This window comes from Varanus komodoensis, unplaced genomic scaffold (assembly GCF_004798865.1).
Source record: "Varanus komodoensis strain SLA01 unplaced genomic scaffold, ASM479886v1 scaffold21, whole genome shotgun sequence".
Taxonomy (NCBI): domain Eukaryota; kingdom Metazoa; phylum Chordata; class Lepidosauria; order Squamata; family Varanidae; genus Varanus; species Varanus komodoensis.
The window spans coordinates 17,506,549-17,534,298 of record NW_025335589.1 but is presented as its reverse complement, the minus strand read 5'-3'; the positions used below and the strand labels follow the sequence as shown (position 1 = coordinate 17,534,298).

At 38.7% G+C, this 27,750-nt stretch overlaps 1 protein-coding gene across 1 annotated transcript in view; it reads left to right on the top strand.

Moving 5' to 3' along the window:
* The first annotated feature begins 2,920 nt into the window (after nt 1-2,920).
* The window catches only part of GLRA3 (glycine receptor alpha 3), a 49,382-nt gene continuing 24,552 nt past the window's right edge, over nt 2,921-27,750 (top strand). Inside the window, exons 1-4 of the mRNA XM_044430800.1 lie at nt 2,921-3,065; nt 9,084-9,151; nt 22,103-22,326; nt 24,164-24,246. Of these exons, the coding sequence (XP_044286735.1) occupies nt 2,987-3,065; nt 9,084-9,151; nt 22,103-22,326; nt 24,164-24,246 (454 nt within the window). The 5' untranslated portion in view covers nt 2,921-2,986. The remainder of the gene's footprint in view (nt 3,066-9,083; nt 9,152-22,102; nt 22,327-24,163; nt 24,247-27,750) is intronic.

Below are 27,750 nucleotides of genomic sequence, written 5' to 3'. Positions count from 1 at the left end.
CTAAATTTCATGATTTTGATGCAGGTTTGGCAGTTTCAAAAGCCAGGCTTTATGTATTTATTTATCTATCCATTACCCAGTTGCAAAATTCCTAGCAAAGCACATAGGTTTTTGTCAAGTACTGATGCAGGCTTGTAACCCCCAATTAAAACATTACTGTTGGTAAACATTCTGTTAGTAAATCTCCATTACAACCCTTTTTTTGAATAACTGGCATTTATTCACTCCCAACTATCTTAATACTGCCTATAAATACATACAAATTAAAGCAGGCACCTGTTGTTCATATCAAAAAAACCAACTGCAAATTGAAAATAAACAAAATAAAATGCACTTTTAATGGCATTATGCTCCTTGTATTTTTACGTTCCATGTCCTAGAGCTATTTATAAAATTTGCATGTTTTGCTCCTATTAAATCTATGAATTGAATTGCTTGCATAAATGGGCATTTGGCTTTAGTTAGTTCCCAGACTCAGCTTCTTTTTTCAAATCGTGTAGTTCCTTCCATTACAGTAGTTTACAAGTTCAATCACTGCAAGCCTTATTATTATTCTTGAGATCAATATTCCATCCACCTATTCACTGAGGGTCAAAAGAGACTTTACTTTAAATCTGTGCCTAGCAGCTATGCATTTTTTTTTCATTCCTTGAGTTAGTAGAAAGGACTCCAGTTCAGATAATCCTAGTCTGAGGAACGGGGGGTTGGGCAGGACACATGAGCTAAGATCTTGATCAGAAGTCCTATACCTACTCAATACTAAGAATGAACCAAAAAGTTAAAGTAATATTTGCTCTGGTTTTTTTTAACATTTGTATTATTTTTTTTTCTAAATACTACTAAAATAAAAGATTAGAACTAAAATAGAAACATAAAAATAAACATACAATTGAAATAATTCTTAAATTCTGGTTACCTGAAGGAGCGCTTACATCCATATATGCCCGACCGCCCCTTGAGATCTGCGGGAGAGGCCCTTCTCTGGGAACCCTCCATGAAAGAAATTAGGAGGGTAGGTACTCGGAGGAGGGCTTTCTCTGTGGTGGCATCCAATCTATGGAATGTGCTCCCCAGAGAGGTCCGCCTGGCGCCGTTGTTATTTGTTTTTTGGCGCCAGGTGAAGACCTTTTTATTTAAACGTCATTTTAATTGTTAACAATATTTGCTTATTTATCTGGCCAGGGTGACTTCTTTTATATTTTATATTTTATATTTTTATTTATTTTATATTGTTAATTTTAATTTTATATTGTTATTTTTGTATTTTATTGTATTTTATTGTGTTGTAAGCCGCCCCGAGGCTTTGGCAAGGGGCGACATAGAAATGTTCTAATCATCATCATCATCATCATCATAAATATCTGCTTTGGACTTCAGCTAAACAGCTAGAAAGAATATAGTTGTGTATGCTAGAGTCTAGGATTTTCCTCTTCCATTCATGGTGAACCATCTGCTTTTCTTAAGTACACATACTTAACATACTTAAGAGAGTTAAGAGTTAATTATTATCCCATGGATACAATGTGAAAATAGTGTTCAAAGTACGAAGTAAGCAGACCAGCACTCCCGCATAATATCAATGACCCATTCACAGTGCATGACGAACCACTGGTCACTTGGCCTTACATGAATGCTGTCGTCTCTTACTGCATTGTGCAGAGAGGGTGCTCTATGGCAGAATGCTTCAGCAATTTCATAGCATTAAGATTCTATGAAATGTACTCTTAGTGGGAAGGAGGCACTTACACATCACCAAGAAATAGGGCAGAGATGTGTGTAAAATTGGCATATGCAAATTCATGTCCAGAAGGAAAAAGAAGAAGAATGACTATAATTAAATTATAAAGGCATTACAACTCACCATAGTAGAGCTGATGAGCAGCTTCAAGGACTCTGCTTTCAGTTCTTATAGTATTCTTTAACTCAGATGTTGACAGCCCTGCAGGGAATTGACCTCTTACAATCCTTCAGAAGACAATTCTGTCTTCTGCTAAGCCGGGTGCCCAAGTACCTGCTGCCTGCTGAGTTAAAAGATAGTTTGCTCTGTTGGCCTTGTAAGAAGAGAACTAAGCCTCATTTGAGTATATCATTCTTACGTCCTTATGCTAGAACATAGGAAGAGTCATGCTGTATCAGACTAAGGGGCCATCTAGTCCAGCATTCTCTTCACACAGCAGACAACCAGCTGCCCACAGAAAACCCACTCAAGCTGCCCAGCAACTGGTGTACACAGGCATGCTGCCCCTGATACTGGAGGTAGCATATGGTCATGGGGACTAGTAGCCAGTGATAGCGTTCTCATCTATTAATTTGTCCAATCCCATTTTAAAGCCATCCAGAGTGGTGGCTCCTACTACATCTTGTTGCTACATTGCACCAATTTGTTTTTTTCAAACAGTTTTTCCAATAAACATTCTCAAGGAAACCACTAGAGAGCTTCAGATTGTTCTGCTCTTCCCACAACACCACGTGTCATGCAATAAGGTAGCATGTGTGTGAGAAACCAAGGGCATTGTGGTTCCTTTACATCCTTGCTTCTATCTGTAGACTTAAGGAGAGAGAAGAAACTATGACACCTTCTACTTTTATGTTTCCTGCAAATAGTCTATAACGACAATCCCTTTTCTGGGCTCTTTTTACTTGGCCATAAACTGTGATCTAATCTTGATGGGAGGGCAGTGTGGGGTCTGGTTGCCTGGCATGGTTTAGTTTTTTGACATTTTCGTCACTGTATTTCATCCTGAGGTTAAGGAACGATTACTTTTATTGCTCTAATTATTCATGTCAGCAATTGCTCCATCACTTGAATCGGTAGAAACCACAAACAAGGGTTGCCTCATGCCACTCTTCTCCAACCTGTTACCTTCCAGATGTACTGTGTTGCAATTCCCAGAATCCCCATCCAATTAAAAGTGTGGGTTTTGCTTTTGCTTTTAGTTTGGTGGCCACGAAGGAAACAGACAGTGCAAGATCTCGTAGCACATCAATGTCTCCATCGGATTTCCTGGATAAATTAATGGGTAGAATGTCTGGCTATGATGCAAGAATCCGGCCAAACTTCAAAGGTAATTTCATCTCCCAGTTATCCACATGAGAATGACATTTCCATTGTGCAATACTTTGGGTAAAATGATCACTTTGGAAGGATGGATGGAAGGAAGGATTAATGTTTAGCTAATAAACATTTAACTGGAAGATGGGTTTGCTCTCTCACACACATTTTTCTGCATGGTTGAAATTTCTGGAGAATTTGCTATGCCCAAGTTATGTTAGAGAGTGGAGGACTTTTATAACATTTGTGGGTGAAAGACATACAGTAGAAATTAAATGCCTACAGAAAGACACAAGTTGTTCACAGCCAAGTTTTGTTTGAAAAGTAGCATTCTGATCTGTAACAAACTGAAGTTTGTGGACCAATATAACATGCAGTAACCTTCCTTCCTTCCTTGTAGTTAGTCTGCTTTTTAAATTTTTATTTTTATTTTTTGTTTTGGGCCTGCTTTCTCTTACCCAGAGAACATAAGGAGAGGCAGGAATGGAAGTCATAAATGTCATTAAATGTATCTTAGAACTTAGAATATTTGCCAGAAGATATTAAACTATTAAATTAAATATTAAATTAAAATATTAAACACTTGTGAAGAGAATAATTTTTTAAATTACTGGAAATATTAAATATTACTAGAAGTCGGGGCTGAAGAACAACACTTTCCTGCCTGGGACAAAGTAAACAACAAATCCAAGGCTTTTTCACAGGTTTGTTTATGAGCAAGGAAACTCTGATATTAAATGTTAAACCACAAATACCAGAACAGAGGTCCCATGAGAAGTCGCAAATCCAGTATTGTGAAGCTATACCATAGCACCACCTTTTGATAGATAAACAGAATATTTAGACAAGCACAAACCTCAGGGGGAAAATACCTGTGCAAGGTTCACACATTTCATTCCACAATAAAAACAGAATATTCAATAAAACAATTGGTTAAACACCTCATGTAGAGTAGTCTTCTATAGTCCCCAAAATAAGAAATCAATAGCTTAATTATTATTAGCTTTATAAATTAACGGGAGCTTTGTCTATTGGGAAGTATAGACAATAGACTTTGTCGCTGAAATAAATAATAACAGCAACAAAGACAATTACCTGTCCTTTCATGCCACCAAAAAGGCATCTCATTCTCCTTCTCTCCATTTGTGCAAGAGAAGCAGCAGTAGCAGCAGCAGGCCAGTGTGGTGTGGTGGTTAGAGGGCTGGACTGGGAACCTGAGAGATCCAGGTTCTAGTCCCAGTTTGGACATGGAGCCTGTGGGGTGACTTTGGCCCTATCACTCACTCTTAGCCTAACCTACCTCATCAGACTGAGGATTAAGTGGAGTGGAGAATAACTATGGAAGCTGTCTTGGGTTCCACACAAGAGAGAAGATGGGATACATGGGTAATATACGAATTACATCTCTACCCGAAGATTACTCATCGCTTGTAAACACACATAGACAGCACATTGTTATTTTAATATAACGGGCAGTATCCAATACAGCTGCTGTGCTTCTGTGTATTCTATTGCACTTGTGTGACTCATTGCAAGTGGAAAAAGAACTGATGCTTCCTAAAGACATCCAAAAATGATTATTTCCAGAACTTATTTCCATGCATTTCCCATTGCTTCAGGAAACTCTAGGTTTCCAGTGCGCTAATAGCAGGCCCTGCTAATATGCAATATTGGATGCCATTCTTGTTTCACTTTAAGCAGGGAAAGAAAGGGGAGAATCTCCTGAATAACTGCGCCTTCCTATGACCACACTTTAATGATCTGTTCCATTTATTAGCATTCTTTGAATTTAGCAGACAAGAATGTTGTCCCTCCAGGTAACTGTGGCCTGGTAATGCCCACCAATGACCGCTACATGGAGGTGTGAGCTTGTTTTGGCTTTTGGCTCCTTTAATCATTCCATGTAATGGCTGGATCCTCCCATGTAGCCTTTTCTCACAGGAAGCCACTTGTGCATTCTCAGAACCTCTGCTTTAGTGGAGCAGACTAAATTCCTGCATCAGCAGAGAAACTCCACAGAAAGAGCTTCTTAGCAAGAGCCAGGAATTTAACACAACCTGCGTGGGCAGCTGTTCCATATGCACTGATCGTCATGTGACTGAGGGAGGAGGGTGGCTCGACGAAGAAAAACAAGTAGGTTGGCATATAAGTGAACTTACACAGTTACATAAGATACACGCTTCTAATGTTACTTTCCTGCTGTTGTGTCATCTTCCTAATTGCTCTCTTTGCCCCAGCCTGCCCTGGGTTTGTTGCTCAAGCTGTTCTATGCTTCGTATTGCTGCCATCATTAGCCCCCGAACTTCAAGTTCAACCCCAGGTAAAGCCACGCTCCACAGAAGATGACTTCCTTGAGCAAATATATTTCTCCCCATTTTCTTGCAACCTTTTACAGATTTCTGGGAAAGCATTAGGAGAAAGCTTAAGACTTAGTGGTTCATTTGGTGATTGCAGTGTGGATCTTCTTATGCAACCATGCTCATCTGGTAAAGCTATAGAATAGAGTAGGGGTGACATTTAGCCATTAACAGGTTTTTGTTACATGTTTCCTAAATATAAAAAGATTGGGAGCCTTCTTTTGTAAGTTGCTGGGATATGAAAATATCAAGATGAAAGAGACAAGAACATAAGCTGACATTCTTTTCCTTCTCCTTAAAATTGCACTTCACAAATCTTCTGAACAATTATGTATTTAAACCGCATATTGCAGGAGCAATTCAGATCTATTGCTAGGAAACCATACCTACCTCTCTGCTCTTTGCAACTTTTATACAAATTTTCTATTACAATGAAAGCAAGTATGTTCAAACATAATTAAATATCATTTATGACTCTACAGAAAGACAACACATTTCAAAAGATAACTCTAGAAGCACTTTTGTCTTTCATGTAATATGAGAGTTACTCGTGCAGATATACACTTGATGTTGAAGATGAAAATTATTACATCATCTATTAGGGGTATGCTTCAGATTCAGACAAATCCCAAATCCTGAGCTGTACTGGGCAGTTTCAGAGAACATCAGAGTTTGTCTGAACTGAAAAGAGCTCCCCTGGAAACATTCCAAAGTGAATTGAGTTCTCTCTGAAGCCGCATGATTGATTTGGAGACAAAGGAATAAGCAGATAGTTTGTCACCACTACTTCCTATACTTTCCTTATAGGGAAAAGGCCAAGGTCTAGGGACAGAAGTGAGGGAGAAGAGATTTTGTGACTGAAATGTTTGGTTTTACTCTCAGGGAATGATTTTACTAAGACTTCCTAATCATAATGTTTGGGGGTAGGATGTTGAAATAATTTATCCACATATTTCCAAACTGTTTTGGTGCTGTTTGCTAATTTATCTATTGAGCAGGAATCTTAGAAGTTTTTGGCTTGTGTTTCTTATTTTTACCAGAACCTAAACCAGTTTCCTACCTTATCTTAACTAATCCTTTACCATAAAACACATGAACAAAAACCAAAACCAAAAAGTCTTAAACTGATTTCCACTCATTCCAACACTCTAACCCATATATCTGTCTTCCTAAAATTTCTTGCTGAGAGACCTCCATGATGTGACACTTTCATAGTAATTGGCTGCAGAAAGCATTTTTTAAAAATCCCAAAGTATATATTCTCATTTTCCATGAAATCTTCTGCACGTATTCAGGTGACATTTGGCAGACTACCATCCTGGAAAGCTTCATCTATATCTGCCTTGAAACTTATAGACAGTTCCCTTAAAAAATAACAAAAATTAAAAGGAATTTGCACAACACCTCCTAGAGAGCTTCATCTCTTGGGTAGTATAGAAATTAAATGAATGAATGAATAGAACCCAATACACTCTTTTGTTTGAAATTTGAGCAACTATTATCACCCCCACAAAAGAAGCTCTTTTGCCTTGAAATTTCATCTGCTTCTCACTGGTGGGTATGAAGTTGAGATTTCCTGAAATAAGATTTTGATGGAGGCACGAGCTTAATTAGGTGCCCTTCAAACTTTTCTGAGCTGCATCCAGTGGCTGTCTGAATCACCAACGTGGGGTGTGAACTAAGTATGGTTGGGGCACTCTTCTAATATCTGTAACTGCTTATTCCTTATGACAGACTAGCTCATTATAACTAAACTGAAGAGGCTCTTTCTTTTTTTGCCCATAGCAAAATGGTAGCAAGAACTCCTGTAACCTACCTGTGATTCCACTGCTTTATTCATTCAGACATAATATGATGGTTCATCATGCATCTTGTTCTTTGATGAGTTTTTTCACCTCATGTATTAATTTCCATTATTCTTCTGGAATGACCTTAGGTTCAATTTAATTTTCCTAGAACTGGAAAGCAACTGAGCATCTATTAATACTATTCTCAAAATACATTATTATTCTCCTTTCTTATAACCACTCCAGGCAATAGGTAATTATCCCCATTTCACAGATATGGATCTCAGGCTGAGAGGCTCACTTGCTGAAGGCCACTTAGTGATTGTTGGAGAAGAGTTATCACAATGACCCTGATCATCATTCAGGAACATCAACACAAAAGACCACACATGGTAGAAACCATTCAGGACCACTTGTTGTGATGTGTGAACCTGGCCAGTGAAAAAAATTGAAAGAGGGGAACAATGGTGACAAAATAACACGTGAAAGCATAGCTTTAAGTTACTTCCTTCGTTTGTACAATGTTTTATCATACTTTGAACTGATTTGGTTATTGGGTGGCATAGAGATGTAATAGATGCATGTGTCAGTTATTAAATGCCAACCAAGTCCCAAATTAGAGATAGTTTGCTGTTGCAGAAGGCATGGCACATGGCATTATGCTTGTACACATCCTCTCCTATTAAAGGTAGGATCAGTCCTACTGAAATCTTTTCAGTGGAGCAGAAGTTCTAGGTGTATACCTTTCAGTGCTAAGTTTGAGATGGTTTTCATCTCTGCATCCCTTTTACACAGGTGGAAGGGCATATCTGTAGATTTCTACAATGATCAAGAGCTACCTTGATCATTGTCTTTAGCCCACCTACTTTCCAATAATCATGAACATTGACAAGGAATAGAAAATGATGGTTTGATGTGCTCAAATGCACATGAAACAAATTGTTACACAACCATCAAAGGAGTTTTTTTAAAAAAGCTCCCCTTCTTTTTTGGCACTTCTGCAAATGTTTGATGTTAAGGCAGAAAATATTTCTAGACTACCTTTGACAAATACCTGAAGGAGTGTGTCCTCTTTGTTCTACTTGACAACCCCTTCTAAGTTGTCAGGGCAGTAAAATGTGATTGGATTTAACTTAAAGGAAGAGATTCATTGAAACAGTGTCTATTTTATTCATTGTGAAGTAAGGCTGCACTGTGTACTGATTCACAGAAAGTGACGTGCATGCTACCAATTTTATAGATTTTCACAGTATACATTTCACCAATGGTAGACTGATCTTTCCTTCAGCTGTCTGAAGTTTCTGTATTTCAGGCAGCCTGGGCAATATCCAATGATAGTAAGAGAGTATCAGTGCCACTCCTCTAAGTTCTTATCCTAATCCCACCTGCTCCTCAAATTCTGTTGCTATGGGGGTTTCCAGCCTGTTAGGGTTGGTAAGCGCTTTTGGAATTTTGAGGGAATGTTGTGAGCAGTCTCTCAAAATGGCTAGCATTGGATGCTTGCCTGTTCGTTAAAATGGCTATCATGGTGCACATGGCTAGTCATAAAACTCATTTTCCAGAAAACAACTGGTAAAAACAAAAAAAATGATAAATTGCCCTATGGACTCTTTTTTATTATTTGAACCCAAATAAAGGTAGTGCAGGAAGATACTTTGCAGCATACTAGACTGTCAGTTAACAAGAGAAAGAGGAGCATGGAACTTGATGGGTATCCATCAGCACATTGGTTCCCATGGGCACCATTTTGGACAGCTCAGTTTTACTGATTCTCACAAAGCCAATTTGTTCATCACTATAGCCTAGCCCACTAATATTGTTTGACAACAATACAATTGTTTGCTTCATGTAAGCATTAATATTTGAATGTTTGAAATTTCTTTTCAGGGCCTCCAGTAAATGTCACATGCAACATCTTTATAAACAGTTTTGGATCCATTGCAGAAACCACTATGGTAAGATGTTGTTTACCACAAAATTTAAATTTCTATTTATTTAGGCTGTAATGATTCACATGTTGACTCATTAGTAAGTTCCGTTGATCTGAATAGGACTCAGATGTAACCTTCTAAACAGAGACAGATTCCATACACTTACAGAATTCCTGCTTTACATGTATAGCCTTTCATTTTATTGACATTATATTATATTCAAATACTCTTAGGATGATGAATGTCCTTGGTGAAATCAGAAGCCCTGACTGACTTATTCACCTTATGTCCATGCCGTTTTTTTTCTCCACTGCTACGTATGTGGTCAAGTAATGTTAATGTGCCACCTTGATCAACACTCTACCTTTTATGTTCTATCAAACTATCTATCTATCTATCTATCTATCTATCTATTTATAAAATGTGTATGCCATCCAATTACTAACATCTCTGAATGGCTAACAGCATGAATAAATTGATGACCCACTCTGGCTGCAATTAATAAAATACAATGATACAATTCAATATTAAAACTTATTAAAATATTGATTAAATAAAAAGGTCTTAACCTGGCGCCGAAAAACAAATAATGACAGCGCCAGGCAGACCTCTCTGGGGAGCGCATTCCATAGATAGGGCGCTACCGCAGAAAAGGCCCTCCTCTGGGTACTCTGTCTCCTAATATCTTTCACAGAGGGTTCCCGGAGGAGGGCTTCTGCTGCTGATCTCAGGGGGCAGGAGGGCAAATAGGGAAGAAGGCGTTCCTTTAGATATCCTGGTCCCAAGCTGTTTAGGGCTTTATCAGTAATAACCAGCACCTTGAATTGAGCCCAGACTTCGATGGGAAACCAATGGAGCTGATAGAGGACTGGGGTTATATGAGAATAACGCCAAGACCTGACCCTCCACTCCAGCCTTTCTCATTTTCCACCCAGGAACTCATCTCCTTTAAGGCTAAGCCTCCAATCCCTTCTTAAGAATATGCCTTCCACAACCCCTCAGCATTTGTGAGAGAGCTCAGCCAAAGGAATGCGGGGTCTGCCTTTCTAAGTCTGCATGAAGCAGAAGCTCTCTCATCTCTTCAAAGTATGTCATCCAAGTTCTCTGTTGCATCCTGCAGGATGTTATCAAGAAGAGATCCATGACTGTTGCTACTGATCTAATGAGTGCATTTGTGAAGTCACTGCCCATTTCAGATACATCCTTGGTGTTCCATCAGTAGCATTCCACATTCATTTAATGGAATGGATGTTATTCTTGCACAGAGATGCTCCTTACACTAAAATGAATGGAGACAGCATTGCACAGAAGTCCATCAGAATTCTGGATGCAAGCCATCATTGGATCGTAGCAACTGAGTGGCAATTCCAGTGTGTTTTGGGGAGGATCAGGAAAAGCCCAGGAAGCAGAGAGAGGGTCATAGATTTATACAGGTGCCACACTGACTCTGTGATTTCATGGTCTTTAGCAGACCCCATCCACATATTTGGAGACCTCTTTATTTCCTCCCAGGAACCAGAATGCTGTTCATCCAAAAAGAAAGCTCTTATTTGGCAGGTACATGCAATGCATATTAGTCTCTGGAGTCTTGAGTGCAGTCAATGATAAATTATTGCATAATTTTTCTTTTTCCGTGTTCCTGGTATATTGGTTTTCAGGAATAACTAGTAAACGGCAGAGCTGAATGCAGGGGACTGCCAGTGCTCTGTAATAGTTTGGCTTCTAAATTATGCATTGATGGAGTGCAAAGGAGGACTTTTTTGCGGTCAGCAATTGTCATATTCTGTCAGAATCAAAGCAATCATTTGGAGAATACAAGCATGCTTAAAACGTACACAGCACTATTTGTGACCTTTATCTTAGTTTAGCATCCAGACTCTTTAACTTCACTATACCAAACAAGAAAAGCTTTTAAAATTAAAGTAGGACACTTAGGTACCTTAGTTAACATTTTAATGCTTTTTTTACTTAGCAGGGGGTCATCTTCAACTGCATATCACTTGGCTTGTGTAATCCTTACATTTTGCTTTCTCCTTGGAATGAGGAGAAACTGTTACTTAAGGCTGTATGACTGAATCTACTTCCAAGAGCACTGAATCTGGGAGCTAGGACTCTGGTTAACCCTAAGAGCACTTCAGGCAAGGTCGGGAGGCCATAGGAGTGTGGCCTAATTCTCTACCCAAATATGCCAATGTTTTTAAGAAAGGCTTTGAATTAGTTGACGTAAAAGTTCCTTTACACAGTATTATATGGAGCACACTGGGTAACATGGGACCAGTCACAGGCTCTCAGCTCAAACTACCTCACATGGTTGTTGTCAGGATAAAAAAATTGAGAGGAGGAGGAAGATTATGTAATTCCTTGAAGGGTTTTTCCTTGAATTATGACCTGACTTACTCAAAAGAAAAAGGAACAATATTAATTAAATAACGGACTATGTATTACCTGAGGAGATATCAAATTTAAATTCTGTATTTGGAATGATGTCATTTCACTTTCATGTACATTTCTCAAACACAAACACAGGTTATATTACCTGAAAGATTGATTTTATAATCTCTTTTAACTTAATACATCCAATATATTTATTTTTAAACATACACACCAAAATATTAGGTTTGTGGGGCGAAACAAAACAGTCAACAGGCAGGTAAATTCAGAAAGGTATGCCTTTGAGAGTGTAATTACTTTAAAAAAAAAATAAAAAACTTGAGGACTTTAAATGATAATGGTTAAGACTTGACCTTGTTATAATAAATTAAAAGAGAAATATGGAGATGCTAATGCTGGTGCTGATGATTATTTCTCAATATTCACAAAAAAGCATTCCACAATACAAGGTAATCAAATATAATAGAAAATACATGCAATTCTAGATGTAACGTAATCTAAACAGCCAAAACAGTAACAGTAAGCTTTTCAGTCTGAGGAATAGCAATTCCTGTACTGCATACCAAGTGCCATACACCTGGGAAGAAAGAACTGTCTTAACCTGTGGCATCAGGTGGATCTCAGTAGTAGCAGCATCTCATGACTGGGGGAAAGGGGGCATACTGAGATGCTCCTCTTTCATGTTGCCATGTCCCAAGCCTTCTCAGAATCAATACTTGGAGGAAGGCCTCTGAAGTCAATCTTAGTCTCCTGGATGCTATGGGGAGGAGGTCCAAATGTTAGGTAGACCTAGTGTTAGCTCCAGAGTCTTAAGAGTCCTTGGACAACACACTCTGAATGGCTCTCTCTTTCTTGGGAAGTCTATCTTCTCACCACCAGGCCTTCAGCTGTTATTATCCCTCATCCTCTGTCTCATCATTGCTGCCACTTGCTTTCCTGACAGGAGGAGAGACAGTGAGCAAGATGCTGGTTGCTATGGTGCAGAAGAGAAGCAAAACCAAAGAGGCTTGCTGGTGGACACCTGCTGGGTGTAGGCCCTGAGCAACGCCCAATCACACCCACCTTTGGTTCCAGTCTTCCTGCTACCCTCAATGAATTTGCAAATGTGGCATGTAACTCCTGCTGCAATCAGACACAGTTGATATTTAAAATTGCATGAAATATGTACTCCATTAAATTCCCCTTTTCCTCTTCCCCTTTTAAAGCAAAATACATTCATGCTCCCTTTCCATTCATTCTTTATTTACAGCTGAAGTAATCTACAAAGCCTTCCAGCATAAAGCAAGAACTGCATTCTCATAACACCTTTTTCTTGTGTTTGACAGCAGAGTCAGGGGGAGACAGCAGTGAGTCCTGATTTCATGAATTGACCAAACATTGTAGAACTGCATGCATGCTTGGTGACCTGAAAATAAGTTCCATAGGAATTTGCTCAAAGCTAATCAGAAAGCTAATACATTCTGATGAGACTGGACTAGTCCAAACATGCATGATTTTTATTTCCAGATGTCCAAGCAAGGAGGCAGCTTCCATATATACCCTATTTTCGAACTAGTTTAAAATTCCTTAATCTGAAAAGTTAGTATTTACATCTTAAAACTGTATTCAAGGCTTCCAAGTGTTGGGATATATTTTTCTATGTCGTGTTAGACACTTTTGAGCTCTATGTATAAAATATTAGATGTATCAACACACAAGGGATAAAATAATTTCATACTCCAATGGCACAATTTTATGCCTGCTGAACACAGCAGAACTTAGTTCCTAAGTAAGGAAGTTTGCATAGGATGAGGTACTATCCAAATCTGTAAAGACTGCACTTTTGCTTCATAGTTCACTGAAGGTATGTAGACAACTGCAGGAAGTTTGCATGTTTTGCTAAGTAGGCTTTCAATGAAATGTTTGCTACAGTTTACTTACTTGGTGACGGCCATGATGTTTAAGAAATTCCACCTGATCTGCTCAAAAACAGAGTTGTAAAAACTTGTTATAATTTATTAGCCAAATTTGCATTTAATATTTACTATTAACATAACAGATTGAAAGTTAATGCAGTAAGTGTGATCCTTGTTAGGCTTAGGAATCCTTTTAGTATAAACATAATTTAATAATGAAAAAGAGGGCCTGATTCAAAAATATGTTTATACAGATAATTAAGCTTTGGAATGACCAGTTTGAAGAAGTTTTATAGCACTCAGTTGCACACCTGTCTGGACTAGGTGATTCCACCATATTCATATATGTAATTGCTTTCATAATTTCCTAAGAGCGCAAAAGAAGCGAGAAAAACTGTCAGTGTGAGGAACCTAAACATGGAATATAAATTTGAGGGGAAATAATAATAATAAAAGCCCCCAAGTCCTGCTCTTATGCTTCCTACCTGAATTTTACAAATCAGAATGAAACTCTACAAATTGTGAATTGACTTCTACAGGAGATGTACATGTCATTTTACTGCCATCTTAAATAGCTGAAATAAAATTTCAGTGTTTTGATATTTAAGACAACATCCCGGATTCTTACCATTTCCCAACTGTGCCTGTAATAAACAGGTTACGGCAAAATCTATCAGCTATGAAAGAATATTACTCAGCTCATATTCAATGCTCTGCAACTCCAGATAAAGTTGTGCAGTTAAATATCTTATAACCCAATCTGGCAAATGCCTAACTGGATTATAAAGAGATATCAGCTTCTTATTTAGCAATATTTGTTCCATTTCAGAAAATCTCATCAAAAGCATAATTTGACTTCATATAAAAGCTTTACTGGCCTCCCACTCAATGGCACAAGAGTCAACATTACCCTCATTAATTTTAACAGTATAAATCAGATTTTTCAACAGCTTCTCATTAAACAGAGAAACATTAGAGCATCAGAGACTGGAAGACCTTGCCAAATCTGAAAATGGGAACTCTTAGCAAACTGGGCCATGGTCTGAGACTACCAGCATATCAGCTTCTACAAACACTGCTGTAACACTGGTGGTAAACACAAGTATTACATAAAACATTATATGTTTGCTGTCACAGTCAGCAATCACAACAGTAGGCGCATTATTGAGCTTGCCTGTCAAATGAATTCCTTTACCTTGTGAAAATAGACTTATGAATCTATAAGCCAACCACTCATGCTGCAGTTGGCTAGGATTCGGCATAAACTAAAGACATTTTGGTGACTGCCTAAATATAATTTTTACTAATGAGACAAGATTCTTTTCTCAATGAACTGATGCTCTTTGCTACCTTGACTCCCCTGCATTTTTTAATGGCAGCAGTATTAAAGTTGGTTATAGACCCAATGAGCAGGAAAGTAGAAAAGAGCTCACTTCCATTAGGACTGCCAGGTGAAGTGGTAAGGGACACTTGCTGGCTTCTATGTCTTTAGCAGTTTGGCCTACAGAAGTAGAAAAGCTGCAGGTGAAGTCACTTTTCACTACATGGAAATTGGTGTCCTGGCCTGCTAATATCTGCAGTTAATGTTGCTGTTGAAAGTACCAAGGCAGGTCTATTATAGAAAGAAAGGTGGCAACCCTATTCCAGAGCTGTCCTTTGGGTTATCAGTGGTTTCAGTGGCTGGTTTCTATGGCTGCTTATTCTGGTGGACTGCTTGATTGAAGGAGCAAGGGGCTAAGCAAAAACCTTCTCTTCAATCTTCCTACCTGTATCTGCTAAGTAGATTTCAGACATCCAATTGAATGTCCTTTGTTCCAAATTCAGCTCAGAAATCCAGGTGCCACATTCCAAGGCCAAACTCCTTCCATAAGCCGGGTTACAAAACCACTTTCAGTGAGCAGGAGATGTGCCCTTTCTGTTAATCTTCTGCTACCTATCATAGGATTGTATTATTCTGAACGGTCAAAGATAATATTTTGTGCAGTTTCTGTTTTTCATACTATTTCTATTTTAGCAAAATGTTTGAAACACCCAAGATAGGTAGTGGGCTTTATTTATATCTCACAGAATAAGACTATTTCTCCTTTTTTACTTTGCCCATAAGATTGGTATTGAATTAAGATCATTAGGAGAAGTCCAACATTTGGAGGCATATGGCCATTCCCTGCAAGGCAGGAGAAGCAGTGGAGGTGATCTCTGCCTCCCTATCTTCCCACTCTGCATTGTCATTAGAGGAGGTTTTTTGTCCATCTAGTTGGGCTGCCTTAGAGGAGAAGGGAAGGGGGCTGGGGAGGCATCAGGATAGTTGGGACTCTGGCTCTTCCAGTCTCTGACTCTCTCTACCCCTGAAATACCACCTTAGCCACTCTCCAGGGCTGCTTCCTGATCTCAGAGAGCATCCAATGTAGTTCTTTCCACAAGGGCTGTGAGGTGCAGTGGTAGATAAGATCTATTTCCTAGCTCTTAAACCAGAGTGCTCTCCCCAACATCAGATTGGGAATCCCAACTATCCTACGGCTGCTTAGTTACTATTTATAGGCCTTGAGATGCCTCCTTTAGGATTCAGTCCTATTGCCCCTGTAGCAAATGCCCATCATCTCTTAACTTGGAGGCTTTCAGGCTTCCAGTGGTAAGAGTAAGTCAAAGCAGCAAGAATCTCCACTGCCACCAGGCCTCACTTCCTGCATTTTCTTTAGATAGTCTTTTTCAGCCATCTAGATTTACTGCCAGGGAATAGGAGGGAAGGAGAGTAGGTTGCCAGTTGAAACTGGCACAATCTGTGGCCTATCCTCATCCCTTTCCATGCCCCAGTTTGCCCTCCAAGGCCCAGTTGTGACCAGGAGACAGGAAATCCAGCATGGTTTTTTCCATGCTAGCAGTGAGATAGAGTAGGAGCTTGGTCTTTGGAGTCCCACCTCTAAGATTGGTCTTTGGAGTCCCACCTCTGAAGGTTCCTATGGCTTTCCAGATCCTGTCAGAGGCCATACAAGAGCATTTTAGTCATCCTTTCAAAATATGGAATGCTTGACAGACTACTAGAATTTCTTAAAATGTATGTACTTTGGACAAAACATACTAGAGTAATACATCCATGTTAATTTGAGGATGAATGGAAGATTTCTACTCTACCACTAAATTAATGGCCCAGGATTTCTAGGTCAGATATATTAGAAGGAATTTTCTTTCTCTTGTCTCGAAAAGGACACAATTTGCCTGCTTTTTTAATTGGCCAGGCATGAATCCCCTGTGGAGTTCTACAAGGCACACTTAGTTCAGCTAATTTGGGTTTAAAATTTTAAATGGACAGATAAAGGAAGACTACTCAGGTGTCCCATTGGATATAATGGACAGCTTATCAGAAATCACCCCCATTTTAATTGCCTCTCAAATGGTGACACTTTGCCCAATTGCACTGAAATGTGACAAGCTTAATGATCTGAAGGACTTCTACAAAAACCTGCAAATTGCTTGACATTAAAATTTAAAATGCAAATATTATGGTGGCAGTAGACAAGTGAGGACTCCTATTGAAAATGATGTTATCTGAAACAGAAGCAGAAATGAGAAATATTATACAAGCTTATCATGCAGGGATATTGAGATTAGCAAAATTTAAAAGGGTGTGTGGGATTATAATCAACATCATCAATGTAATAATGATAAAGTTAGTAATCATCTATTTGATACCACCGAGATAAATGTACTAGATTGCTCTTTCCCTGCTAGATGTGGCCATTGGCATTGTACCCTGCACCCAGAAGTGTGATTGGACGTATCAGCTGAAGGCACTGCCATCCTAACCTTTTTAACAGAAAACTTTGATACTGCAATCCTAAACTCACTGAACAAAGTGGGACTGCTTTCCGAGCAAACATGCACAAGATTTGTGTTCATTTGTCTTTAGTCCTATACACACACACCTGGGACTTGCTTCTGGCCACACATGTAGAAGATTCCATGGTTATTTAACTACTGAACACACTAATGCATTCTGCTCTTCTACTAGCCTGTGAATGTTTAACATGAAACACTACTATTTAAATCATGCTCATGCTTTATGGCTGAGTTGTAACAGCAAAACTGCCAAAATAAGTTTCAGTATGCGAATAACTTTTGGGGTAAGAAGCCCCAATCTCATTGATTACTGTAGTTCTGAAGTTTAAAAAATAGGATTTCAAATGGAATTTTAAGCTGAAACAAAATCTCATGCGGTTTCCTCTATAACACAAGTTGTATAATGACACTAAGTACTTCTTGCCTCAAGACCTAAATCTTAGAATTTGATTCATTAGTAATTCATGACAGAAAATAAATACATATGGAATTCTCATAAGCATGTAAGATCAGATCAAGATCCATATAGTCCAGTTTTCTGTTCACAAGAAACCCACAGGGAGATCACGGCAACAGCATCCTCTCAGCCATGTTCACTGGCAACTGGTATGCATTGGATTCTGATACGGGATGTAACATACCAGAGCAGTAGAGCAGGCAGTCTTCTGGTTTCTTTTCAGCAACCCCAGTTAATACTACCTCTATGTCCAGGCCAAAGCCATCACAGGTGCCAAGTACCAGCCAGCACAGCAGGTGAAGTGTTGGTGCCTGGTGCGCTGACTGCCTGGCCCCACAAATAGCCACCTTGCCTTATCCTGCACCAGCTGAAGTGTGCAAGCCATCTTCAGAGGCAGTCCCACATACAGAACATTATCTTAGTCCAGACTGGATGACAGGGCATGAAATATTTGTAATTTGCCAGCCAGGATAACCATATGGCACCACTTGCTAGGAGGACACACATAAATCACACATACCAGCATTCTCTGACGTGACTTCCCTTGGAAAATGACAACTCCTAATTTTGCTGTTCCCATCCCTAAGTGATTTGTGTGTGTGCATGTGTACATATATAACTGTATACATTTATCATGCAAATTAATTGCTTCCACTTTCTCCTTCAGTCCTGTAAGGTACACTTTGTCAAGTGTACAGAGAGAGAGAGAGAGAGAATAACGTGGAGCATCTGTTTTTCATTTGTTCTGTTTTGGTCCAGCTTGTATTTAACAGCTACTTGGGGAGATTGAAACAGGCTGGAGCTGTTCCAGGTAGTTAGTGGTAAATGCACCTGGTAGGCAACACTTGCCCTGCTCGTAGAAGCCACATACTGCAGCTCGTGTGGCTATGCACCCAACCTCTGACTTCATCCTGCCCTTTGCGCCTTAGTGCCCTAGTGGTCCATGCAGAAGGTTCTACTCATAATGAGCTTTTATTTTATTTAACTTCATTTCTATACCACCCAATAGCCAAAGTTCCCTGTGCAGCGCACAACTGCCCCCCATCATTGAAGCAAGCTTCCTGCTACAGCCCACATGGCACCAAAATTTTTTGGCACCAGCTCAAGCCAGCCCTCCATGCAGCAGCCTTTAAAGATCTCCTTGGTCACCCAGGGGCTCAATGGGATCATCCTGGTGCTTTTTCTTCTTGCCAGGTCTTTTTATTGTATTATAAGCTACTTTAAATTAATTTGAAATTCTATTAACATTGTTATTTTATATTCTTTATATTCCTTTTTATTATTTTGTTTTATACCTTGTTGTAAACTGGTCAGAGAGCTTCAGCTATGGAGAGGTGTAGAAATGAAATAAATAAATAACAATTAATCATAATATGTAAAGGAGAGCCTTTTCCCATATGAACCTACCCTTAGATCTGCATCTGAGGCCCTGTGAGGGAGCCCCCACCTCAGGATATAAGGAGGGTGTGTACAAGAAGAAGGGCCTTTTCAGGAGTGGCACCCTGAGTTTGGAATGAGCTCCCCAGAGAGGTTCACCTGATGCCATCTTTATACTCTTTTCAGTGCCCGGCAAAACCCATCAGTATTTTGTACAGGGAGCCATGTGACTAATGGTGTGTGTTAGAAATCATATAAATAAATAAATAAAAACACAAAAGAAACAAAAAGTACAATTGCAATAAAACACAGTATATGATACCAATATACAAATTTAGAGTATTATTTCCAACTTTTTTCTTGGGGACAATATTATGTTTTTGAGTGAATAATGATTATTGAGATACTATGGAGTGATGTTAATACTAAAACAATGTAAGAAACTACTTCTTCAGGCGTGATAAAATGAATGCTGAGTACTGTTAGACCATAAGCAGTTCAATGGGACATAAAGACACTGAAGTGTGTCTAGATTATGTGCACCACACTAGATTTTTTAGTTTATCTTGCTCTATGAAATCAAAATGGCCTGTCCTGAATAACCTTGAAGTTATTTCATTCCTGTATTACTGAAAGCCACACTGAATACTTGAAAAGCCATTGGAAATGGCTTTACCTATAATTTGCCTTTGTCAAAAGCAGCAATCACTGCTTTGGGTGACTTGTAATGCTCTATGTTGCAGGCATACACAAAATCAGTAGAATGAACTGTAAATAATTTCAATGCATTGGTTAAATTATTCCAATTTAACCAATCTAACCAATTCCACCAAGTTAGACTTAAAGAGATTAAAAAGCTAATGCGGCTTGGGAAACCCTAGCATACATCCCAGTGTGCTCATTGAAGTTTGAACAAATGGTAATGAAATTAGAGAGTCAAAGAAACTTGGATATTTTGTTCCGGAAGCCAAAGGTAAGGAAAGATGCAGCAAAACTCAAAGAAATCCTCCTGTCCTTCCTCATCACTTATTGAAACATTCTTGAGACAAATGGCATTTTTTAAAAAAGATGAGGCAAATAAAGCATAGGATGGATTCATTTAAAAACTGGTAAACCGAGAAAAGCAGTTATTCCATGCATATCCATTTCTTCCATAAAATGAAATGCAGTGAAGTTTTTTGATTGGATGACCTTGACAAAATGAACAGGACTCCAGTGAATTACACTAAAGAGAGTGCTGTCAGCTTTTTGCTATTTTCATCATGCATTTGTGGAAATGGTGAATATTCCTCATAGATGACTGGACTCTAAAGTGACACCAATAAAACTGTACTAAAAAATAGCTCTGATGATCAGCTCAGTGGTAAAATAAAATAAAGTATGTGGTACAGAATCTTGAATTGTGTCACCAAACATGTACTATAACCAGAAGAAGAGGAGTGGGGCTCATCTCCCCATTGTAAGGGCATGCTTGGTTTTGAATAAACAGCACCATAGCTCTTATTACAGAAAGTGCAAAACTGTCCAGAGGAATTTTAATTCTGCCTTGATGGCTCACTGAGAAGCTTCTACAGATGGGATGGCTGTCAGAACATATCTACTGAGCACTCACTCCTTACCATCAGTAAATAATTTTGTATAAACATGTTTGACTTTCTTTTCTTCTTCTTTTTAAGTCTTCATAAAATGGAATGGAAATAATGGATGTGGTAAACTAGGGCCTGCACTAACATTTGTACTCATAATTTCCCCCATTGGAGACTGCTCAAGGTTTATTTCATTTTCTAGCCTGTCTCCCAAGGAGCTCTGGGCCATATATACAGTGTCCTGCCCCCAATATTGACACAGATTTTTTTTCTCACAACTCAGTCTTGTGAGATAGGTCAGGCTGAATCACTATGAGTGGTCCCTAGTGAGAGTCACAACCAAAGATGACAGAGTGGCTTAGGAAAATATGGGAACGACTGAAACTTGGCAAGTTAGCAGCATTACAGAGATTTACATTAAAACATCAAGAACTGATCCACACTCATTATCTATTTTACAAGTTCCCTAGGTCCAATTTTAATTTATATTTTGTGAGTTAACATATTTGTCTTGAATATGATGTGTGACAGTTTCTTGTTTCTACATTATATTGTAGTGTTGTGTGAGGTTTTTTCCTCTTTTCTTGTAAACTTGCTATATGAAATAATAAATAAATACACAGGCTACACATCTTTTTTTAGGGGCTCTATACAATGGACAGGTGACAAGCATCTGCAGAAGGCCTGCCCACAGGCACAGAGGCATTGATTCCATGGAACATTAAGGAACCTTCCTTCCTAGCACACTGTAGGTGCAGTTTGGCAGTGCAGCTTGGTAAAGGCCTTTCCTAATAAAGGAGTTAGACTGTAATATCACATTTTAGGTAGGAATGATGAAACATGCAAAAAACACAACTGTAGGGTACCTGCTGGAAGAAGACAGGCCCAGACCTTGTCAAATTCTTTTATTATGCTACATTCAGGTCTAGCAGCAATAAAAGTCAAGGAGGGTTCTGGTGAAGAAATTTGCATGCATGTCCTCTGTTCAGAAGGGTTAGTATTGGTTCATTTCTGTAACTACAAAATGAGAACAGAATGAAATAAAGCATTATTTTAAAAACTCTTTTACAGGCAAGTAAATTACTCTGGAAAAGTAATCCTCCTCTGTGTTTACATACACAAAAGTACACGTTTAGCCTTAAGTTTTCAATCTTAAATTCTGAAAGCAAATAGAGCTATGATTATTTTTCAGGAAATCACTGGTATAGTTTCTCTCTCTTTCTTCATGCAGTTTAGGTTTATATACAGTACTGTTTCATGGCTAAAGAGGTTGAAGTCCACAATTAGTGGTACAAATGACTTAAGAGAATTGTGGTTGGTTATAGGGTGAAGATAATAAAATATATATTATTCAGCTAAATGAAAGGAAAACCGCTATCCTTCATAAAACACTAATTCCTTTTTCCTTATCCTTTTCCTTTTCCTTTCCCATTAGGACTATCGGGTGAACATATTTCTCCGTCAGAACTGGAATGATCCACGTCTTACTTATAGTGAATATCCAGATGACTCTTTAGATTTAGATCCATCTATGTTGGACTCTATTTGGAAACCTGACTTGTTCTTTGCCAATGAAAAGGGAGCAAACTTTCATGAAGTAACAACAGACAACAAGTTGCTACGAATTTTTAAAAATGGAAATGTTCTTTATTCTATCAGGTAAATTGCAGAATTTATGTGGGACCTATGAGCTGATGTTGCAGTTTGGGTGCAATCAACATTCCATTAAGGTAAATGGTAAAATTGTAGTTTCATCTATTGGTTGTTCACATATACGAATATACAGGATATAGCCTGAGCCATCCATATAGAACAAGATCAGTAAAATTCCTGACAAGTGATTTGAATATTAAGGCCCCATGTGGAAATCACAGTTTCGCATTGCCCCAAAAGTATAACTGCTGAATTTTCATTTGAAAGCAAAAAAAAGTTAGTGTTTTTCTAAGAGTTTATTTTACTGGTTCTAGTTTCAGTTAAGCCCCTCAACCTTAGATTTCAGAGGAAAGTGTTATGATAATAATACTTGTGTCTCTTTATTTTGTTTATTTTGATGGTGGTGGTAGCTGATTCTCAACTTTTAGATCAAAGTCTTCTCTGAATTCCCTTCTTTAGTAATGTGGTCTAGATCTCCAAGGTAGAATAGCATTTATTTTTCACATTGCCAGAGGCTAACCACAAATACCCCCTTTCCCAAATATCAACAGGAACATAACATAAAATGAGCCCCATGGATATGACCAAATGCCAAAGAAGTCCAGTATCCCGTGGCCAAATCAATAGGAAATTTATAGTCCCATCGCAGTGTTGTTCCCCAGCAACTGGCATTCAGAGGCATTATATCAGCTGTGTAGAGTACATTTTAGTGATACCAGTTATAGTATCTGAAATAGCAGTCAGAGGCAGGAAGTTGTGAACAAACAAAATCAGTTTCAAGACCAGCTCTCTGATTGCAAATCCTGATAGTGACTCCATGAGCTAACATCTGATTAGGCTGCCCTAGCAAGGAATTGTTATTCCTTGGGCAAGTCTCAATGAGAAACAAAGCAAGTAAGTTCTGTATTTATGCAATGTGTGAAATACTTGAGGTCAACTTTGGCCTAAAATTGTAGGCCAAAGTTTTATATGGATTTTGAGGTAAGAGCTAGGCACATTGTATCCCTTTATGGATTTGATGGGAGGGTGTTGCTTTTTAGGGCAATGTACTAGATGTACGCTATGCTTCAATGCAGGGGTACTGAACATTTTTCAGTAAGGAAGCCAAATTCAATTTTGGAGAAGCTTTTGGGCTGTAATCCAATAGTGGGTAGGGCTGAAGTCAAAGTGGGTGCAGCTCAGAACTATTCTTGTCAGTGAATAAGCTTTAAGAGAGGCAGTTGTACCTTTTAGAATGGGGAAAGACACACAGAGAGCATATGGGAAATGGTCAGTGATTGCTGATCAGGGTAAAGTGAAGGAGGAAGAGGTCTGGCCATCTGGTGAACTCCATAGGACAATATTAGAACACCTGATCAACCTGAGCTTCCATACTCCTGCTTCTTCTCTTTCCAGCCTTTTGATCTCTACAATTAAAGGATACCAGTGTATTACTTTACTTGAATTAAGAAGATTCCACTAGTAGGCAACAAGTAAGATGGTCTTTATTTGAAACTCCTAGATGGTCCTTTAGCAGTTATCTCACAAACCTATCATAGCCTTCCAGGATTGATCTGTAGTCTACAATGTAGCTGAATCCTGTAAAACCCTCAAAACATATTTACTCACAGGAAGTCCACTGACTTTCTTAAGGTTTTCTACTGATGTACAGCCTTAAAATACATTTTTCAAGATAACTTCATGTTATTTTCCAAATGCCTAACTGATTGCAATAGCATATGCCTGACTGCTGAATGTTTTACTTTATAGTGCATATGGATGTGTACGCACGGTCATTTTGAGTAAGCAAGGACTATGTGCCATTCAACGTATACTGTATAAAAGTTGTTTTGTATTCTTTCAGATTGACTTTAATACTCTCCTGTCCAATGGATCTCAAAAATTTCCCAATGGATGTCCAAACATGTATAATGCAGCTGGAAAGCTGTAAGTTTAAACATAGTATTTTCATGTTGCTAGCAGATAGACTGTACTGGGTTAAAGGCTATTAATTCATTGCAGTATGACCTCTCATAGATGATAACTGTATTCTTCACAGACAAGTTCCATGTATACATGCAAATAGTAATAATGGTTACATATGAGCACATTCTCCTGCTTCTCTTAATAGAATACACATCACCCATTCAAAAAATGCTCATCCTTACCCTTTCAATGCAATTTAGTAGCGTGCAGAAAGAAATATGAGTCAAGCATGCTTCTTAACCCAGATAAACTTGGGAATTTCCAAATTGGTACCTATATGCTGTGACATACAATGTCCTCCATATAAAGGTGGAGTGGGAAATTGACAACTGTCATCTGCAATGACATGGATGTGAGCTCGTTATTAACAGCAATGCTCTTTTTCCCTATCACACGGAGATTAAAGTCCTGGAATGTAAAATAAGCTGTAATACCTCCTTGTTTTTCTGCTTGTTTCTTCACAGTGGAACTCAGGTCATGCTTAAAGAATCTGTGATATGGTTAGCTTCAGGAATTCTAATCTTCAGACAGAGCTGCATGCGTTTGGCTCTCCTGGAGGCATGCTGTTGGCTTGCCTTGCGGGGAAGTAGTAAAATCAGTGCAGTCAACAGGATGAGATTTCTTAACCACAGCAGGATGCCTAGAGATCCACTTGGATTCAGAAAAGCAAAATAGCTCTGGAATATGTGCCTTATGTAGTAATTTGTGTGTGTTTCTGTGGGTGAATGAGAACAAGTAAGTCACTGTGACTCGGAGAGCTATAAGGCTAATGTCTAATCTAATTGAGCTGTTGTGAATAATTGCTTACTGTACAAAAACACTCTGACTTATCTTACTGTGTCCAAAGCACTTCATGTGTATGGTCAAACTAAGTGAGCAGGGTGGGATGCAGTTGTTTAAGATAAATGCTGGCACTACCCAAACAAAGCATTGAAAAATAAATAGCTGTTATGACTGGTAAAAATCTTACAAGGTCACAAAGTCCCTTCGCACAATCATGCAGTTTTATTGTAGACCTGTACATGCTTTGTGGGTGTAACTGAATCATGACTGTCCTTCTCCTTTGGGAAGGAAAGAGGGAAGGAAAGAGCATACAGTAGAGTTCCAACTATCTGGCCTAATGTGGTGGAAGGGCAGGCCAGATAACAAAAAAGCCAGATAGGCCGGAGTTCTATAAATGCTCACTTCCTAGTCCACCCATACCATTAAAAACACCCTTTTTATACCATAACCCACTCTTATTCATATTTTCTGACCTCTTAGTACAGGCCAGTACTTTATAAATGTTTGTTATGTACTGTACTGTACAAGTTAAAAATTTATTACAGAAAAAGGAAGTCCAAGGATAAAAATATTGTACACATTTTAAGATAAATTTTATAATGTCTAATTTAATTGCAGGAAACATAAAATCATGTACATTGTACAGTATGAATACATACACTTTTAAAATAAACAAAACATTAACGTAAAATGTAGGCTTAATTCTTACAAAAATTATTTAAACTTATTTTACTGTTCATTGATAGTTATTTTTAAACTAGGCTGGATAGTACGGAGGCCGGATAGTCATGAGCCGGATAGTCGAGAGTCTACTGTATATGTTGCATATAGAAGTTCCCAGGTTCAATTCTGGCATCTTCAGGTAGTGCGAGGAAAGAACCCTGCCTGAAACCCTGGCCTGGCAAGGTGGTGGGGCCACTGGGTAAAAAACCCCACTTTTTTCCTTCACACAGCAACACCTGAATTGCAGCTCCTCCCCCAGAATGGCTGGCCTGCAGGTGACACATGGCAGAAGCTATAATCCAGGTAGAGATAGGTGAATGAGCTTGCTCTGCTCAAATGGATAAATTGCACAATGATCAAACATAATTTTCTAGTGCGTGCAACTTTCTTCCATGGAGTAAAGTAAGGCTGATTCAGTATACAAGGGAAATTTGTGCAATAATTTGCAATTTTGCAATTTGTACAAAAGCAAACCTTGTGCAAATGGAATGCAAGCACATGTCTAGCAAACATTTTTGGCAGACATGTGCTTATGTTTTCAGTTATATTCAGGGCATGCTTACATGTTTTGCAAGCAAACACAAAATTCTCATATGTCCTAAACTCAAAGCTCATGTCCTCTCCATGAAGTTGAGCGGGTTGTTGCTACATACCGACTGCAGCATTTTATCCAAAGTGTGCCAGTATGTTAAAGCCCATTACCAGTGGTACTACTCTGTAGGAGCTATCCAGCATACAGAATTACAACAGTGTGATTGGCTTTGTGGTATCCATAGTCTGCTCTTCTGCTCTCATCTCATCACTTTCCAGCTCAGCTTATTTCAGGCCCACAAGCTATTAGAGCACTGTGTCTGTTTACAACTGTTGTGCTGGTGCAGTGGCACGCAGACACGACTCTCCTAACATCTAGGTCCTGGGACAGCTCATTATACTAGCGCAGATTTGGTATTGCATTAACAAAGCAGTTTTGAGTGCCTCTCTCTCTCTCTCTCTCTCTGTTTGTGTGTGTGTGTGTGTGAGAGGGGGGGGGCAGGGAGGCAGGGAGAAAATGCTGTGGCTTATAGGATCCGGCCATAAGTTTAGCTGTGAAAGGTTAGTAGATCATTTTGAGCATTCTTCAACCAGGGACTATAATGCTGTCAAGTATTAATAGGGTATGTCCTCATCTATTGATCTGTAAAGTTTATTTCCATATTTTGATGTCAGAAATTCATTTTCTATGCCATGGAAAAGATAACTGGTCCCCTCAGTGCTATCTGGTTAGTGGGGATGATGATACTGTATCATACTCTAGAGAGAGACCGTATAAGTCTGTTATAACAAGAACAAAAAAAAGTCTTGAAATCTTTGAGACCAAGTCTGCATTTTTACTTAGGAATAAGCCTCACTGAACTTTCCTAGCTTTGCTTAGCACTATGCTGTAACAAATTTATTGCAGTGTAAGCTTTCATGCACTACAATCAACATCTTTATAAGTATGAAGTGCTATTATCCTAGCTAACAAGTAGGTAGATATGAGAGAGAGAGGGGGGGGGGGAGGACAAATGGATGGATGGATTTGTAATCATCTTATGCAGTATACTTTGCCATTTTCAAAAGTAACTTTCTACAGAGAGCATTCAAAGTTCAGAACTGAGAGATATTTAAGTGGGATTTTTTGCCCATTTTTTAAAAATGAAACTTTCTCCCTACAGCAGAGTGTTCACTGAGTTAAAAATAATAAGGGACAAGGACAAAAATGCTGGCAGAAGAATTCATCTGCAGAGAGAATCCTGAAGACTTAGAGGAACCGAGTGACATATTAAATAATACACTTGCATTCAGGCACTTTGATTTGCTGTCTTAAATATTTAAAATGTCTTAAATTCTCACCAATCTTTTATCATGCTAACAGGGTGTGTGCTCTACAAACATTCATCCCTACTGCAGCATAACTTATCTTCCTGCCAGTTTTTGCAT